At 46.6% G+C, this 17,059-nt stretch overlaps 1 protein-coding gene across 4 annotated transcripts in view; it reads left to right on the top strand.

Annotated features, from left to right (window-relative positions):
- The window catches only part of LOC114582368 (RAD52 motif-containing protein 1-like), a 62,109-nt gene that overhangs the window by 12,107 nt on the left and 32,943 nt on the right, over positions 1 to 17,059 (top strand). For 2 of the 4 annotated variants that reach the window (XM_077917481.1, XM_077917480.1), the window contains exons 4-7: positions 1,123 to 1,294; positions 2,901 to 2,990; positions 4,465 to 4,553; positions 5,166 to 6,065. In XM_077917481.1, coding sequence (XP_077773607.1) covers positions 1,123 to 1,294; positions 2,901 to 2,990; positions 4,465 to 4,553; positions 5,166 to 5,243 — 429 coding nt within the window. In that variant the 3' untranslated portion in view covers positions 5,244 to 6,065. Of the gene's footprint in view, positions 1 to 1,122; positions 1,295 to 2,900; positions 2,991 to 4,464; positions 4,554 to 5,165; positions 6,066 to 6,666; positions 8,524 to 11,979; positions 12,052 to 14,149; positions 14,222 to 16,665; positions 16,738 to 17,059 lie in introns of those variants that run through there. The other 2 variants (XM_028703334.2, XM_077917479.1) reach the window with 2 other exon arrangements.

The raw sequence follows: 17,059 nt of genomic DNA on the forward strand, positions 1-17,059 counted from the left end.
AAACAACAAAAAAATTTTTACTAAAAATTCTCATTTTGCAATAGTATAAATAGGGACAAATCTTACCCAGCCCCAAAAAGATGAGGATCACAACAGGCTAGGGTATCATCATACCATATGATCGTAATTAAAAAGCAAAAGCCTGGCATTTTAAAGTTGAGAATGATGCTTCCGTTCCAATTTTCAAGCAGACCAGTCCTCCCTCTCTTTTTTTCAGGGAGACGTAAACAGTCTCGTCTCACCACCTCGAATTCTTCCACTTCAAGCATTGCTTTTAGGGGTCCACAAATCTCGGCTGCTCTTAGTAGCCAGCCATTTTTGATGTTGTCACCAGTTGCTAATTGCTCCCCTCTCCTGGGTCTTCTAGCATGTTGGGGGTGGAGTGCTGAGAGGTCAACCTCTCATTTTGCAGTGAGCTGGGAGAGATGTTCAGGTGCAGTGAAAATCTCTCTCGACTTGTGAAAGTCTCAAAAACTCAGTGTCAACTTGTGAGAACAACTCTCCCCTTCCTCTGGGCCCTAGAGGATGATGGGGGCCACCCTACCAATTACCTTCACTGCTTTTGACCACCACCCCAAACCTTGGTCAAGAAGAGAGGGAGATACTGTGAAAAATAGATACAGTCATACCTCATGTTACTTTTGCTTCATGTTACGTTCTTTCAGGTTACGTCCTGCGGCAACCCGGAATTACCAGAAAGGGTTACTTTTGGGTTTCGCCGCTCGCACATGTGCAGAAGCGTAAAATGATGTCATGTGCAGAAGCGCCGAATCGCAACTCGCATGTGCGCAGACGCACTACTGCAGGTTGCGCTCTTTTCATGTTGCGAACAGGCCTCTGGAATGGATCCTGTTCGCAGCCAGAGGTACCACTGTGAAAGCATTATGTAAAAAGAAGAAGATAAACTGGAACTCTGATTGTGCCAGAGGACTTGGAAGAGAAATAACTTATTTTGTGGTTGCCATAAAAATACTACTGGTTGCTGGTGGCGACCTGGCAACTGCATTTTTTGAGTCCTGGCATGCAGAAAGATTCCCTGGAATTATGAAGGGACAGGGGAGCAACTTTTGGGGTAGCTAAAAGCAGCTGGACCTTTGCTAACACAGTTTCTGTTGGGAGCAGCTCCAGAACATATCTGGTTTTGAAGACGAGGAGAATGACGTGGAAGAAGTGAGGACATCGCCCAGGAGCAGGAATGCCAAATATCTGTGTATCCAAGAATTAACCTTCCCCCGATATGGGATCCGCACCAGAGGGATTGGTCTGGCTGAGCTTAATGTAGATCCCAGCCAAGGTAATATGGGGCAGGGTGGGAAGACAGAATGAAACAAGAAGTATAAAAGTGTTGTTGTTATTAATTATGTGGTCAGTAAGAACATTGATAAGGGTGGCGCTGTGGGTTAAACCACAGAGCCTAGGACTTGCCGATTGGAAGGTCGGCGGTTCGAATCCCCGCGACGGGGTGAGCTCCTGTTGCTCGGTCCCTGCTCCTGCCCACATAGCAGTTCGAAAGCACGTCAAAGTGCAAGTAGATAAATAGGTACCGCTCCGGCGGGAAGGTAAACGGCGTTTCCGTGCGCTGCTCTGGTTCGCCAGAAGCGGCTTAGTCATGCTGGCCACATGACCCAGAAGCTGTACGCCGGCTCCCTTGGCTAGTAAAGCGAGATGAGCACCGCAACCCCAGAGTCGGTCACGACTGGACCTAATGGTCAGGGGTCCCTTTACCTTTTAAGAACATTGGTCAGGAAGAGGGTTATTGTTAGAGCCTGAAGAACCAGGATCCTGGACAATGGGTTTGGCTGAAAGGCGGCAACTAACCCGTAGTCTCTTTCCTGCACTCTGCAGCACAAAAGACAGCAGTGGAGACAAGATTTCACTGGACTGTTTTGTGGTGTTCAGATTTTTGGTTTGTAAAGTACATAAGAAATCACAGGGCAAACCAAAAAATCACTGCAAAGGTACAGGATTTTGCAATTGTGGCAAAAATGACTTCTTTTTTAAGATCTCGAGAGAAAGAAGACAGAGACAAGATACCTTTTGGACACGATGGCAGAAATTCATTGCTTATACTAAGACGTTGCTTAGAACCAACGGAGACCTAAGAGTTTGCAATGTATTAATATTTTGGGAAGTCAAATTATGCAAGAAATTGTGGACATTCCTTATTATGACAAATATCTAGTCAAATCTGGAAATGTGTAGTCAGAGTTTTCTCCCTCCCCTCCTTTCTTTTTAGTAGGAACGTATAAAAAATATCCTTATATTTATATTATAACTATAATGACCATCTGGAGTTTCATTGTGCGTTTTGTTAATGATTAAAGATACTCCTTTATAATATTAAAGGTAAAGGGACCCCTGACCATTAGGTCCAGTCGCGGCTGACTCTGGGGTTGCGGCACTCATCTCACTTTACTGGCTGAGGCAGCTGGCGTACAGCTTCTGGGTCATGTGGCCAGCATGACTAAGCCGCTTCTGGCAAACCAGAGCAGCGCAGGGAAACGCTGTTTACCTTCCCGCTGGAGCAGTACCTATTTATCTACTTGCACTTTATGCTTTCGAACTGCTAGGTTGGCAGGAGCAGGGACCGAGCAACAGGAGCTCACCCCGTCGCGGGGATTCAAACCGCCGACCTTCCGATCGGCATGTCCTAGGTTCCGTGGTTTAGCCCACAGCGCCACCGGCCTCCCTTTTGTAATATTATGGATTTAATTATTTTCTTTGATATCACAGACATCTGGAATAATATTAAAGTGTATTAGTGTTTCAGGTCCAAAATTATAAGGACATTCAGACTGCTACGGCTTAAAGCATTGATTAGTTCAGAGGCTGACAGCAGCTGGCTGGCAGGCAGATGTATCGTGAAACAATCTGGTCTTCTGCTGGCTTCTGTCTTTCAGAGTTTCTCCTGGCCGCGAACAACATCCAGAAGCTTGCCGTGCATCGAGCCCTCTCAGATGCATTTCAGAAGATTCTCCTTATAGTTCTAGGCAAGTCTCTTTATCTTTGTTTATTTTTTCATATGTACATTCTGTTTGCTCTTTCCTTGCGCACCCATTTGTCTCCCTAGAAATGGACTCCCTTGGGAGATTGTGGGCTCCTTCCTTGGAGGTTTATAAGCAGAGGTTTGGGGGGGGCAACTGTCCACCCAATCTGGTAGGACGCTCTGTCACAAGAGACTAGGGCCCTGCGGGACTTGACATCTTCCCGCAGGACCTGCAAGACAGAGCTGTTCCACCAGGCCTTTGGCCAAGGCACAGTCTGACCCCCTCCTTTGGTAATCCTCACAGAACTCTAGCCCAATGGTTGCCATTAATTTGATTTTGAATTGATTTTAGAATGATTTGATTTTAGAACGTTGTGTTACTTTTATTGTTGTTAGCCGCTCTGAGCCCAGCTTCGGCTGGGGAGGGCGGGATATAAATAAATTATTATTATTATTATTATTATTATTATTATTATTATTATTATTATTATTGATCTACCTGAGATTCCTGCATTGCAGGGGGTTGGGTTAAATGGCCCCCAGAGCCCCTTCCTGCTCTACAATATGATGTCTCTATGAAATATCAAATCATACTTTTACCGTATTTTTCGTTCTATAGGACGCACCTTTTCCCCTCCAAAAATTAATGGGGAAATGTATGTGCGTCCTATAGAGCGAATGCAGGCTGCGCCGCTAAGCCCAAAGCCAGAATAGGGAGACGGAGCACTGCGGAGCGCTCTGTCTCGCTGTTCTAGCTTGGTGGCTGCGCGCACAGCCTCTCCAGGGCAGCGGGCGCTGCGCTCCAAAGGCTTCAGGGATCTTTGAGGCTGGCGGTGTGGGAAAGCAGCACTTCCCCCCACCGCCAGCCCCACAAGCTCGGGTGAATGTACCTTGAACGCATCTTGTTTTAGAGGGGGAGAACAAGAAAAAAATTTCCCCCCCTGTTCTCCCCCTCCTATGGTCCGGTGCGTCCTATGGAGCGAAAAATACGGTAATTCTGAAATCCTATGTTAATCCTACAGGAGGAATTCAGCATAGCACTAAGGAGGCAAGTATTTCTGTTTGCCTGATGGAATGAGCTCCTCTCTCCAGTGTGTGGTTCTGGGGGGTTCCACCACCCCCCGGAGCCAATTTCAGGGAGTGGGCTGGAAGACGAGGGGAAGCTCTGTTGGGCTAGCAGAAGTCCTCTCACAGGCTTCTGCTAGTGGGTCTGTCCAGTTCAGGCTTCCTCAACCACGGCCCTCCAGATGTTTTTGAGACTACAATTCCCATCATCCCTGACCACTGGTCCTGCTAGCTAGGGATCATGGGAGTTGTAGGCCAAAAACATATGGAGGGCTGAGGTTGAGGAAGCCTGGTCTAGTTGAATCTGGCCCTGTATAAAAAAAAACCCTAAATAAATGTCAAGTACGTCAGGAAATAATACAGAAAGCTTTTTCCTTGTTTTATCTTGTTCACATTTGCTCGACTGTTTTCAGAGAATGGGAAGGTAGCTGTGGAGTACAGCTGTCCCCAGGAAGACCACGTTGACCTTTTAACAGAAGAGGAACTCAAAGGTCTCATCCAGGTAATCTGGAACACTATCTAATGTACAGCGTCAGATTGCTTTGATCTGTTAAACTCAGTTTTTGGGCACCTTAGCTTCATAGGAGAGAGTGAGCAGAGAAAATATGGCTTCTCTGTTGTTAGAAAGTTGAGAAAATCCGCTGAGGATGAACTGCTTGTCAGGTTCGCTTAGGAAGCCAGATGGCTGGCTTTGCAGAAGAGTAAACCACAGAGCCTAGGACTTGCTGATCAGAAGGTTGGCGGTTCGAATCCCCGTAACGGGGTGAGCTCCCGTTGCCCGGTCCCTGCTCCTGCCAACCTAGCAGTTCGAAAGCACGTCAAAGTGCAAGTAGATAAATAGGTACTGCTCCGGCGGGAAGGTAAGCGCCGTTTCCGTGCGCTGCTCTGGTTCGCCAGAAGCGGCTTAGTCATGCCGGCCACATGACCCGGCTCCCTCGGCCAATAAAGCGAGATGAGCGCTGCAACCCCAGAGTCATCCGCAACTGGACCTAATGGTCAGGGGTCCCTTTACCTTTTTATCCCCTATCATGCTCAGTTTCACAGTGGTTTTCAACTGGGGAGACTCTTCTCGTCTAATCCATCAAAGCAATTTCTGTTTATTTTATTTTTTTAGGGATTCTGCAGCCCTGTCAGATCCTGTCAGATCGAGCTCCTTTTTAGTTGCATGTGGGGCAGGGTGAAAGCAGAATGAAAGCAAGGGAAAGGGGACTGGCGTATTTCAAAAACCAATTCCTGATTGCTCGGCCCACATGCAAGCCTGCCCCCCCCCCATCACCCACTGTGGGGAGGGAAGGATCATTGGGTGTACAGCACCAGGCACAGATATTGAACATACAGTTTCAGCAGCTTCAGGCTGCGTACCCAGCATACATTTAAAATACACGAGTTCCTCCCAAAATATATTTTTTTAAAAAATGGGAAGAGTAATTCATTAAGGGTACTAGCAATTGTAGCTGTATGAGGGGTGTATAGTTCTTGAGGGGAAGTAATGTGCTTTCAATGTATGCTGTGTACACAGCCCCAGTTTGTGAAATGTAAGTTTTAATGTATTTTTATTAAATATTTTCTTGATTTACAAAAGTGTTTGCAATGTCTCTCTCTCTTGTATTTTTTTTCCATGTAACATTTTTACAAATCAGTTTCATTTGTCGAGACATTAGGAAGAAAAGGAGGAAAGAGGTGGGGGGGGAGATGGGGAGGAGTGGAGTCGGGTGGCGATGTTTCTATTTTACTTACTATATGTAGGGTTTGGTGTCAGCGTTGATTGTGCAGGTTCTCTGCTGTTCACTTGTGTTCCTTTGGTGGTGAGAGAGGTTGGGGTTGGCCTAGGGCAGGGGTCTGCAACCTTTAAGACAAAAAGAGCCACTTGGACCCGTTTCCGAAGAAAAAAAAACTGGGAGCCGCAAAACTCGTCATTATAAAAATAACTTTTTTGTCACTTTTTTATTATTTCTTTGTTTGACCCCTCAGAATTACTCCTCCTCATAGAAATAAACGTTAAATTAACAAGTTACCTTTTTGTGTGTGTGTGTTCTTCACTCCCCTTCAAAACAGTGACCAGCGTACATGCCCCTTACAATGTAGCGGGCGGGAAGGTGACATCGGACGGTGCATGACTAATGCACGCACCGCCCCCATGCGATGTCACAGCCAGTACAGCGCCCGCCACAGTGGGGAGTGTCGGGGCGCACAATGCGCCTCCTCCCCTCGCTAGTATCCGCCCTGGAGCCGCGGCAAAGGTGTAAAAGAGCCACATGCGGCTCCGGAGCCGCGGGTTGCAGACCCCTGGCCTAGGGTGTGGCTGTTCTTTTGTGGTTGGCTGTGGTGGTCTTTGTTTTCATGTGTGAGTGGGGTGGGTGGGTGTTTTGGATCAGGTTAGCCATATTGATTTGTATGCTGTTGGTGGATTTTTGTTGTCGTCTTGTTGGGCTGTGTATGCGATAAAGGGGAGCCATACTGGGGTGAAGGCGGCTTCTTCTATTTGTCCCTGTGTCAGTTTATTGGTTAATTTTTCTAGTAAGGCTGTTTCCCATACTATTTGGTACCACTGGTCCACTGTGAAATGTAAGTGATCCAGATTGTGCAGAATAACAAACGCTTCCTTCTCTTCCCAGGTGACTGAATTATCACTGTCACAGTTAAGTCCTGTAGAGGAAGAGGAGATCTCTTGATTTTAGCATGCATTGAAAATAGCACCTGGTGCCCACAGAGTAATGCCTTTAAAGGAGGATATTTTACACCTGTTGAGTCCTCTCTGCTTTGAAAGGGCAACTGCCGCATCTGCAGCTTGTGACATTATTGGAAGTCCCATTTTGTTGTTTGCCGTGGTTGCAGATGATGATTTCCATAAATTGACACCTGCCTATCATACGATTGCCTATAATTGCCTATTTATTTTTAGCGAAGTGGGGTGATTCCCTCCTCACCAATTTAGTCTCTTTTTTCCCTAATAAATTGGTTCCTGAAAAAAATGATCTGTTATGTTTCTTTCATTCAAAGGTGAGTATTTGTCCTCAGTACAGTGGTACCTCGGGTTACATTCGCTTCAGGTTACGTACGCTTCAGGTTACAGACTCCGCTAACCCAGAAATAGTGCTTCAGGTTAAGAACTTTGCTTCAGGATGAGAACAGAAATCGTGCTCTGGCGGCAGCAGGAGGCCCCATTAGCTAAAGTGGTGCTTCAGGTTAAGAACAGTTTCAGGTTAAGTACAGACCTCTGGAACGAATTAAGTACTTAACCTGAGGTACCACTGTATAGCAAATACGAGCCTGAGATTAGGAATTGCCTGATAACTGTTGCCAGTCAGAGTAAGAACTACAGTGCTACATGGGCCAATGGTTGGACTCAGTGTAATGGAGTTTAATTTGCTCCTATATCCATCCATCCATCTTTGCTGTCTCTTAGCGCAGCGTTTCCTTTAGTAATGTTTACAATAAAACAAATTTTGGTTCACTTGGCTGCGTTAAATGTGCATTCTGTAGTGGACCTCCTTAGAAATGTTTTATTTTGAAATATTTACGATAATATTTTAGTCTTGTGTTAATTATGTTGCTTTGAATGTATACTTTACCCCCCACCCCCCCAAAATGAGCCTTCTTTCCATACTAGCCCAGTTGTAAATGACATTGTGTAAACAGTTGTTTTTTTTTAATGTAAATTCTTTGTGTTTCCCCTGGTTCTACTGTTCACTAATTTCCAGTGAAATATTTCAGTGTTTTACATGGATAAAGAGATTGGGCTTTTGTCAAGAGCTGGAAGAGGTTAACCAGCAAGGCCATCTAGCCAGACTCCTCAGTTGTAAGACATGGCCATCCAACATCAAATCACCCTGTCATCCAGATCACTGTGTGTCATATTCAACATTTAGGGATATCACATCAAGCACCAAACATCTCAAGAACATCAAGGCACTGGCTGTGAATTTGGACCTCCATTGTTGCCATGGCTATGAGAATTCTAGGATGCCGGGAGTAACGCAGAAACGATGTCACAACCGAGCGGAATGCTTGGAACTCGCACACAGAGGCTTACTGTGAAGGGGTCAAAGATCAGGGAATACACAGACATGGGGTGGTGATGCGGTGGCCTCTTCCAAGAGCCTCGCCGGTGCAGCCTCCGTAATGGAGAGGCATGCGGCTGTGGTTGCTTGGTAACCGCATGGAGCCACCACCAGTGTTGGCCGCCATTTCCCAAATCATCCTTTGCTGGGGTCAGATGAGCAAGAGGGGAGCGGGGCCTGGAATCCGCTCTGTAGTATGGGCCGCGTTGCCTCCTCTAATGCCCATCTCTTCTTCTTCCTCGCGATACTGCTGGTGTCCTTGACGAGGGTGGACTTAGCCATAGAGCCTTGCCCAACCCCATGCCGTTGCACCTTGGAGATCCTCAACTGTAGCCGGATCAGCAGCCCTCCGGGACTCCACCGCGTGCCTCTCCCCAAGCCCTTTGGCCATGCTCACGTTTTTTTCTTCTTGTAAGTATTCGAGAACCCGAGAGATGATCACCCCGCTCCCAGAACTCTTGGAGGCCAAAATGTTTTTTTATTTAAAGGTCCCGGGCCCTAAAGAAGCCAGACTGTCCTCTACCAGAGCCAGGGCTTTTTCAGTGATGCCTCCGACCTGGTGGAATACTCTGTCCCACGAGACCAGGGCCCTGCAGGACTTGATCTCCTTCCGCAGGGCCTGTAAGACAGAGCTATTCCGCCTGGCCTTCAATTTGTATTAGCCTGATCCTCGATTCCGTTTTCCCTTTCCTTTTCTATGAAGAAACCTTTCTGGGACCCCACATTTAAACTCTTCCCTAGTCTCCTTGCTGGCCCTAGTAGGACCAATTTGGCCACTTAGCCCTGGTGATCATTTGATGTTTACTGATTGGGGTTCCCACCCCCAAAAAAAATGACCCCTGAATTTTTGAATTTTATTGACATTGATGCTGCATTTATGTTGTATTTTATGCTGTTTTTAAGTTGCATTTTAATCAATGTTTTATATTTGCTGTTAGCCGCCCTGAGCCCGGTTTTGAAACTGGGAAGGGCGGGGTATAAATAGAATTTTATTATTATTATTTAAGACTTAGGGGTGAGCGAGATGAGGGCAGGGGACTTCTGACTCCCAGGCAACTTGAGGGACGACTAGGTAGAGAGCTGGTTGTGTATCTGCCAAGACCTGTAGTATAGGTGTGACCTTTGGGAATCTCCATCCAGGTAAACAAAGGCAAACGACCAAAGGGGGCGGCCTGTCTGGATTGGTTCACTGCAGGGCAGCTCAGAGACGTGCAGTAACATTGATTCTTTATTCAAGGAAACGGAATACAAATGAGAAACCTATGGTCATGGCTGGCCCCATTAAAGCAGTTGCCAGAGCTGATAATCTGTGCCTCCCACATCCCCTTACATCGCCTCCTCAGCTGTTTTCCCTGCAGTCTTTAACTCTTACTGGAGAGGGACTCCCTGTGCTCTTTGTTCAGCTACATGCAAGGCCCTCCATGCCCTCGGAGACAAGGGAGGAGGGGAGCTGAATACAGAGGGACCAGCAGGCTCCTGTGTAGCTGCTGCAGCCTCTGTCTCCTCAGCTGCCTGTCCTGCGTCTGCAGTGCCTTCTGCCTCTGGTTCCTCTCTCTCACTCAAGCCTGTTGCTTGTTCAGCATCCAACCATTTTGCCTTGCCGCCTTTCATCCTCTGACTTGTCTTCCAATGTCCCACCCCCACTCCCCTGGCTCTGATCCTTCCTCCTCTGAGTCCTTCCCTAGGGGGCTCAAGGAAAAGAAAGTACATCAGTAAAAATGGGGTTTATCACATCACACCTTCCTCCTCCAGGGGTCATTCAATCGCACATGCTTCCTAAGCAGGTGTCTAGGCCTAGGGCATCCCTGTTTGGACTCCGCCTGCCATGACAAGCAGTGTACAAGACTGGGTTTCTCATGTTGGTTTTGGTAGGGCTGGTTTCTACACAAAATGAGTGCATGCTCCAGGAACATCTAAGTATCTCCACCCGGCTTAAGGTGGTAGAAAACTACAGCCTGTCCTCTCTATAATTTGGGGAGTTCAGCACCACTGTTAATTGGCATGAAGAAGCACACCCAATACTTGCTTAAAATGGTTACTGTATTTTTCCCCCTGGAAGGGCTCCTCTGCTTTTGAACTGGGGAGAAATGTGACAGTGTAGCTCTCTGCCTCTCCTTCAGCAGCTAACGGTACAGAAGTGCAGGAAAAAATGTGTCATGCCTCTCTCTCGGTTATTTGCAGTAGATTGGCAGGGATTATTCTCGGTTGTTTTAGTAATTGCGACCGCAAAATGACACGCGCTCATAGTTAGCCTGCTATTTCAAAAAAGGGGAAATACGGACACAAAAGTTGTTGAGTGTTTTTCTTTGGCAAAGGTGAGCTTTTGAGCTATTCTTCATGAAATTCGTCAAGACATGGGATGCCATACATCTGGATTTTCCTGGACACGTTGGCAATTTCTTCCTGGACGCTGTTTATGAGGGCTGAATATGGGTCATGTCCGGGAAATTCTGGACTTATGGCAACCGTAGGTAGCTAGGCATGGATTTGGGTGTGGAAGGACTGTGAGCTTCAGGTCTAAAAACATCCCCAACTAAATCAGCTGCTGAAAGGCACCATGTGCTTTTGAGTCTAGCTCAGGGGTCTGCAACCTTTAAGACAAAAAGAGCCACTTGGACCCGTTTCCGAAGGAAAAAAAACTGGGAGCCGCAAAACCATTGCGACATAGAAAATTAATCAGGGCCCCAGTGTACCATAAATCATAATCAGTGCCTGATGTAAATAATAATTAATAATGAGGGCCCAATGTCATCATCATTATAAAAATAACTTTTTTGTCACTTTTTTATTATTTCTTTGTTTGACCCCTCAGAATTACTCCTCCTCATAGAAATAAATGTTAAATTAACAAGTTACCTTTTTTTGTGTGTGTGTTCTTCACTCCCCTTCAAGACAGTGACCAGCATACATGCCCCCTTTCAGTGCAGTGACCAGCATACGTGCCCCTTACAATGTGGCGGGCAGGCGGGAAGGTGACGTCGGGACGGTGCATGACTAACGCACGCACCGCCCCCATGCGACGTCACAGCCAGTACAGCGCCCGCCACAGTGGGGAGTGTCGGGGCGCACAATGTGCCTCCTCCCCTCGCTAGTATCCGCCCCGGAGCCACAGCAAAGGTGTAAAAGAGCCACATGCGGCTCCGGAGCCGCGGGTTGCAGACCCCTGGTCTAGCTGAATGTCCTTTGCACCTAGCTCTGAAGTTTGCCTTCCCCTGACATTCATGGAGGAGAGAGGTCACCCTAGGGAAAATATTCAGCAGGGCTGGGGAACCTTAAGGTCCAGTGGGCAAACTGGGGCTCCTCCTGGGTCGCACCTCTTCCTGGGCCTGCTCTGTACCCCTTCTCCCCCTTGAGTACTTCCGCCTGGCTGGAGTGTGTACAGGAGCCACCATAATGCCTGGACGAAATTGGAGGGTTGTGTAGAAATCTCTGACTTGTGTTGGCTGGAATGTAGCCTATCGTGAGAATTCATTCCTCTACTCAATTTGCCTCGGATCCAGCTCTGGCCCCCAGAAGGTCCCACTCAGGGGAATGTGGCCCTGGGTTTGAAAAATGAACCTCTGCTATGCACATTTTAACAGAAGAGTCTGGATCTATTTGCACCAGCTCTTCCTAAGACCTTCTTTCCTAGAAGCCATCAACATAGAGGAGAAATTCTTCTGGGCATGGTGGAGTTCATCTCCTCTCGGTCATTGCCCCCATAAATGTGAGATTTCCAGGTTCAGGAAACAGTGGAGGCTTGGAACACTGTACGACTGGAAATTTGACTTTCAGTTTGCCAGATAAACATGACACACAAGAGTCCATTTTTCCACACCAGGGGTATCTGTTTAATTTTCGTTCCCCCATGTTTATTATTTCCCCCAGAGACTTCACTGATAATGCGATTTCTTCCATTGGGAAACAGGTGTGGAGGGCCTATCCTTGGGCTGAGTACTTGTGAGTATTATTTAGAGTCGTCAGGGAGTACCTACCCTGGCCTTGGTTTTGGCCAGTTTCAGTCATGGTGGTTTTTGGTTTTAAGCTATTGGAAGTTGACCGACGGCTAAGGCCACATTCAAACCATACATTTAAAGAAGGCACTATGATCCCACTTTAAACAGTCATGGCTTCCCCAAACAATTCTGGGAGCTGTCGTTTGCTAGAGGTGCTGATCAGGGCCAGTCTAAGACATTTTGGCACCTGAGGCGAACCATAAAATGGCACTCTGCTCCCAGCCAGGGAAGAAGGGGTGAAAGAAAATCTACATCAGGAACGGGAGTGGGGGAATAAAGATCTCCTTTGGGGTCTGCTGCCCCTGTGGATCCTGCTGCCTGAGGCAATCGCCTCACCTCGCCTCATGGGTGGGCCGGCCCTGGTGATGAGAATTGTTAGGAGATTCCTATTCCCCATACCAAGCTGTTCTCCCTGTGGAGAGGGATTGATATACAGTGGTACTTTGGGTTAAGTACAGTGGTACCTCGGGTTAAGTACTTAATTCGTTCCGGAGGTCCGTTCTTAACCTGAAACTGTTCTTAACCTGAAGCACCACTTTAGCTAATGGGGCCTCCTGCTGCCGCCACGCTGCTGCCGCATGATTTCTGTTCTCATCCTGAAGCAAAGTTCTTAACCTGAAGCACTATATCTGGGTTAGCAGAGTCTGTAACCTGAAGTGTATGTAATCTGAGGTACCACTGTACTTAATTCGTTCCAGAGGTCCGTTCTTAACCTGAAACTGTTCTTAACCTGAAGCACCACTTTAGCTAATGGGGCCTCCGCTGGAGCACGATTTCTGTTCTCATCCTGAAGCAAAGTTCTTAACCTGAAGCACTATTTCTGGGTTAGTGGAGTCTGTAACCTGAAGTGTATGTAATCTGAGGTACCACTGTACTTAATTCGTTCCAGAGGTCCGTTCTTAACCTGAAACTGTTCTTAACCTGAAGCACCACTTTAGCTAATGGGGCCTCCGCCGGAGCACGATTTCTGTTCTCATCCTGAAGCAAAGTTCTTAACCTGAAGCACTATTTCTGGGTTAGTGGAGTCTGTAACCTGAAGCGTATGTAACCTGAGGTACCATTGTACTACCCTGGGAATTACAGTTCTGTGAGGGGAATAGGGATCTCCTAACAACCCTCAGCACCCTTAACAAACTATAGATCCCAGAATACTTTGGAGGAAGCCATGATTGTGGGATCATGGTCTTTAAATGTGTGGGGTGAATGTGGCGTGAGCTGGAGCTAGATCACGGCAAAAGAGCTTGATCTAGCTAGATGAAGTTCAGTTATGCTGCAAATCAATTTGAAAGCTTAAGGTGTTGGGACAGGGTCCCTGCATGTTTGTGGAAGTTTTGTGAGTTAATAAATATACATTTGTCTAAACCATAGCTGTCAACATTTTCCTTTTTATTAAGGGAAATTCCCTTATTCCAAATAGGATTCCTCGCAAGAAAAGGGAAAAGTTGACAGCTATTGTCTAAATCCAAGGTAGTAGAAAGCTCCCAGCTAAGAACATTGCTTCCTTTGCCAGCATACTGTACTCAGAAATCCCCAAACATGACAAATAGATTGATACAACTTTTAAAAGCAGGGGCAACACAGAGCATCTTAATCCAGGCGGTGTGAGTAAGGGGCTAGGAACGGGGAACAAATTCAGTTCGGTTGTCATTTAAAGGCAAAACTACCTAATTTGTACTTTCTGAAACAATAAGTAAGTGAACTAAAGCACATCTCAGCCTCCTGAATTCACGCTTCCCCGAATTTTGCAAATGTGCATATTAGGACTGGGGAAATCTAGCTCCAGTCCAACGATGGAGATCCACCTCTGTAAACGGCTTCCAGGAAAGCGGATTTGCATCTCCATTATGAAAGTGATTCGGGCCATTGTTTTGACGTGCAGGAGGTGGATGCGAGTCTCCACCTGGAGCCAGTTGCTGTGCACGGCAAGTTGCTCATGGCTGCAGCTGGGCCTGAGTTCTGCAAGCGCAGAAGGACTGTGCTTTAGTTATGCCCGTTCTGTTAAGGCAGACAACATGGCTGTGACCTTGTCTCCACCTCTCCAGGGTCCTCAAGAGCAACAGCCTGAGCAGACTTCAGAATACTTCTCTGGATGGCTTGCTTTCCCTTACTCACCTGTAAGTTTCTGCGTCTGGTTGCAGTAATTTATTGGCTTTATAGTTTCAGCATGCCCTTTCTTATGGAAGTAATATAATGTCCCATCTCCATGACATTCAAAGCTTCGTCAGTGGTGGCAGGTAACATTTTGACTTGGTAGGGCTGCGATTGTTAACTTTGCTGTTTTCATCAAAGTAGGAATTCCATACAAGATTTATTCCATACCTCTTATTCAGAAGCTAAGTCATACTTAGGCAGAAGTTTTTGAATTCGTGTATTTTTTACGCCAACATGTGGATTTCCAAAAAGCTAATCAAACACACAAAAACTTTCAAAAGTTGAGGAACACTTTCTGCTGGTGTCAGATTTCAACATCGAAATTCAAAAACTGAATATACAAGCGACAAAGAGATCTTTCCCACATGTCTCTGGACAGGAAAACCATAGATTTGGAACTGACCTCAGGAATCATCTAGTGTTGGGTTGCCATATTTCAAAAAGTGAAAATCCAGACACAAAATTTGTTGAGCTTTTTTCCCCTTTTTTGCCCAAAGTTGTTGCAAAATATCAAGTAAGTTTTTCAGCTATTTTTCAGAAAATTTGCCAAAATCTAGACTTCCGACATGGGTTGTCATACGTCCAGATTTTCCTCCTGCACACTGTTTCCAAATGACATATTCAGGCTATGTCCAGGAAATTCCTGACGTATGGCAACCCTAATTTCTAGTCTAACTCCTGTAAGTGCAGAAATCCTGCCCACAGCCAGCCGTGGGTGGGCCCAAAACACCAACATTCTGGTTAACATCCATACACACAGACCCACTGATGTACCGTATTTTTCGCCCCATAGGACGCACCTAATTTTTTGGGGGGGAAATAAAGAAAAAAATTTTTCCTCCCCAGGCATGGAGCAGGCGCGGGGGAAGCCCAAGCTTCCCCCGACCCCAGCCCCCAGAACAGCCTGCTATCCGCAAGCCTAGGGAGCCGCGCCGGTCTCCCCAGGCTTGCGGAGAGGTGCGCGAATCCCGGGCGCGCTCTTCAGCGCGCACCAGGCTTCGGAATGCAGGCAGCTCTGCGCTACCCTCCGGAGCCCCGCACAGCTTCGCGCCGGGATTGGGAGGGTGGCGCAGAGCTGCAGGAAGCCCAGGAAAGCCTGCATTCGCCCCATAGGACGCACACACATTTCCCCTTCATTTTTGGAGGGGAAAAAGTGCGTCCTATAGGGCGAAAAATACGGTATTTCAAAGAAGCCATAACTAACATTAACCACAATTTATCTAGGTCTAGGCAAAATCGTCATCATCATCAAACCTTTTTTTGGCATCACATACAAACATCCATAGCAAATCAATACAGAATTCCCACCTTCTAGGCAAAATGGCAAGCTGCAGTTGAGCAAAAACAGAAACGAAAGATTCAAAATTCTTAAAGGGTTTGCTGAAGGAGCAGAGGGGAGGGTATGAGTCTGAGATTCACCTAGGCTTAGTCACAAATGGCAGCCAAACAGCAGGCTTGCAATGGAATTTAGTACGTTCCGGTTTTTAGCCATGCCTTGAGCCACTCAAAACAGTTGAATCTGTTGAATTCTTGTGAAATTTAATTTGCGGTACTAGAAATTTCAAAATCTGAAGCGTCCTATCAGAGATCAGAAATACATCCAGTTTTCAGATTTGTGGAGAAAGATTAAAAAGAAGAGGATCCGAATGACAAAATCAGGTTGGCATGTGGAAAAGTAAATAGCTTACATTGCTTTGCCACATCTATCTCCCAACTGGTAAGAGATCTGTCTAGGCAAGCATCTTGACACATAGGTGGCCAGACACATACCTCCAGAAAGCTAACAAGCAGAGCCCGAAGGTGACAGTCTTCTCCCAAGGTTTGTCCTTAACATCTGATATTTCAAGGTATACTGCCTCTGTGCATGAAGGTTCCATTTAGCTGTCCTGGCTAATACTATTACAGTGATGTCATAAACATGAGTCAAGCTACAAGGATGGATCCATGGAGGAACAACTGTATAAGTACGTTTTGCTCATAGCTGTCAAGTGTCCCTTATTTGGTGGGACAGTCCCTTATCCCAGCACCATGTCCTGCTGCTGTCCCTTATTGATGAGGCTTCATTTGGCTGCTGGCTGGGCTTTCTGCCTTTGGCTCAGAGGGGCTCAGAATTCGAACATACCTGTGCCTGGAAAATCCCTTATTTTGGCTGCTGATCCCTTATTTTTGAGGCTGCTGGTCCCTTATTTTCAAATCTGTGACAGCTATGGTTTTGCTATATGCCACATTCTGTGCAGATTCCACTCTGGATAGTGCTAAAGGATTGTTGACCTTTATTAAAGCTGACTAAACTAGGCCAAAAGCATCCGGTCAAAAAATAAATAAATGTCAAAAGCAGAAACCATGGGATGGACATGTCTTTCTTATAGTCTCTAGTTTGATAAGCTCTGTGTGCTGTCTTGAACAGGGACTTGTCGTGCAATAAAATCCACTTCATTGAGAAAAACGCCTTTGAACCTGTCCCGTTTCTGCAATTTATGTAAGTTGTTGGGTTGTGTAAAACGGTCTTTTCTGGGAGCGGGGGAGCAGCAGAAATGGAATGGCTTTCAGCCCTCCAAGTCCTGAATCTGCCAAGCCACTGCCCTGGAAGTAATTTCCCACCCCCAAATATTTCTAAAAGTGCTGGGGGTCAAGTCTGCTGGGGTTGGGGAAAATACATTACCTCTGGAAGCCTTGCCCCATGATCCCAGATGGGATGGGGTGACTCGTTGCTGAGGGGGCAAAGTGACCTCTGCGCATGCTCAGAGGTACCCCGAACAATGTGATTTATATGAATCAGACTGGAATTCTGAAGCAGAGGG

Source organism: Podarcis muralis, chromosome 13 (genome assembly GCF_964188315.1).
Source record: "Podarcis muralis chromosome 13, rPodMur119.hap1.1, whole genome shotgun sequence".
NCBI lineage: Eukaryota > Metazoa > Chordata > Lepidosauria > Squamata > Lacertidae > Podarcis > Podarcis muralis.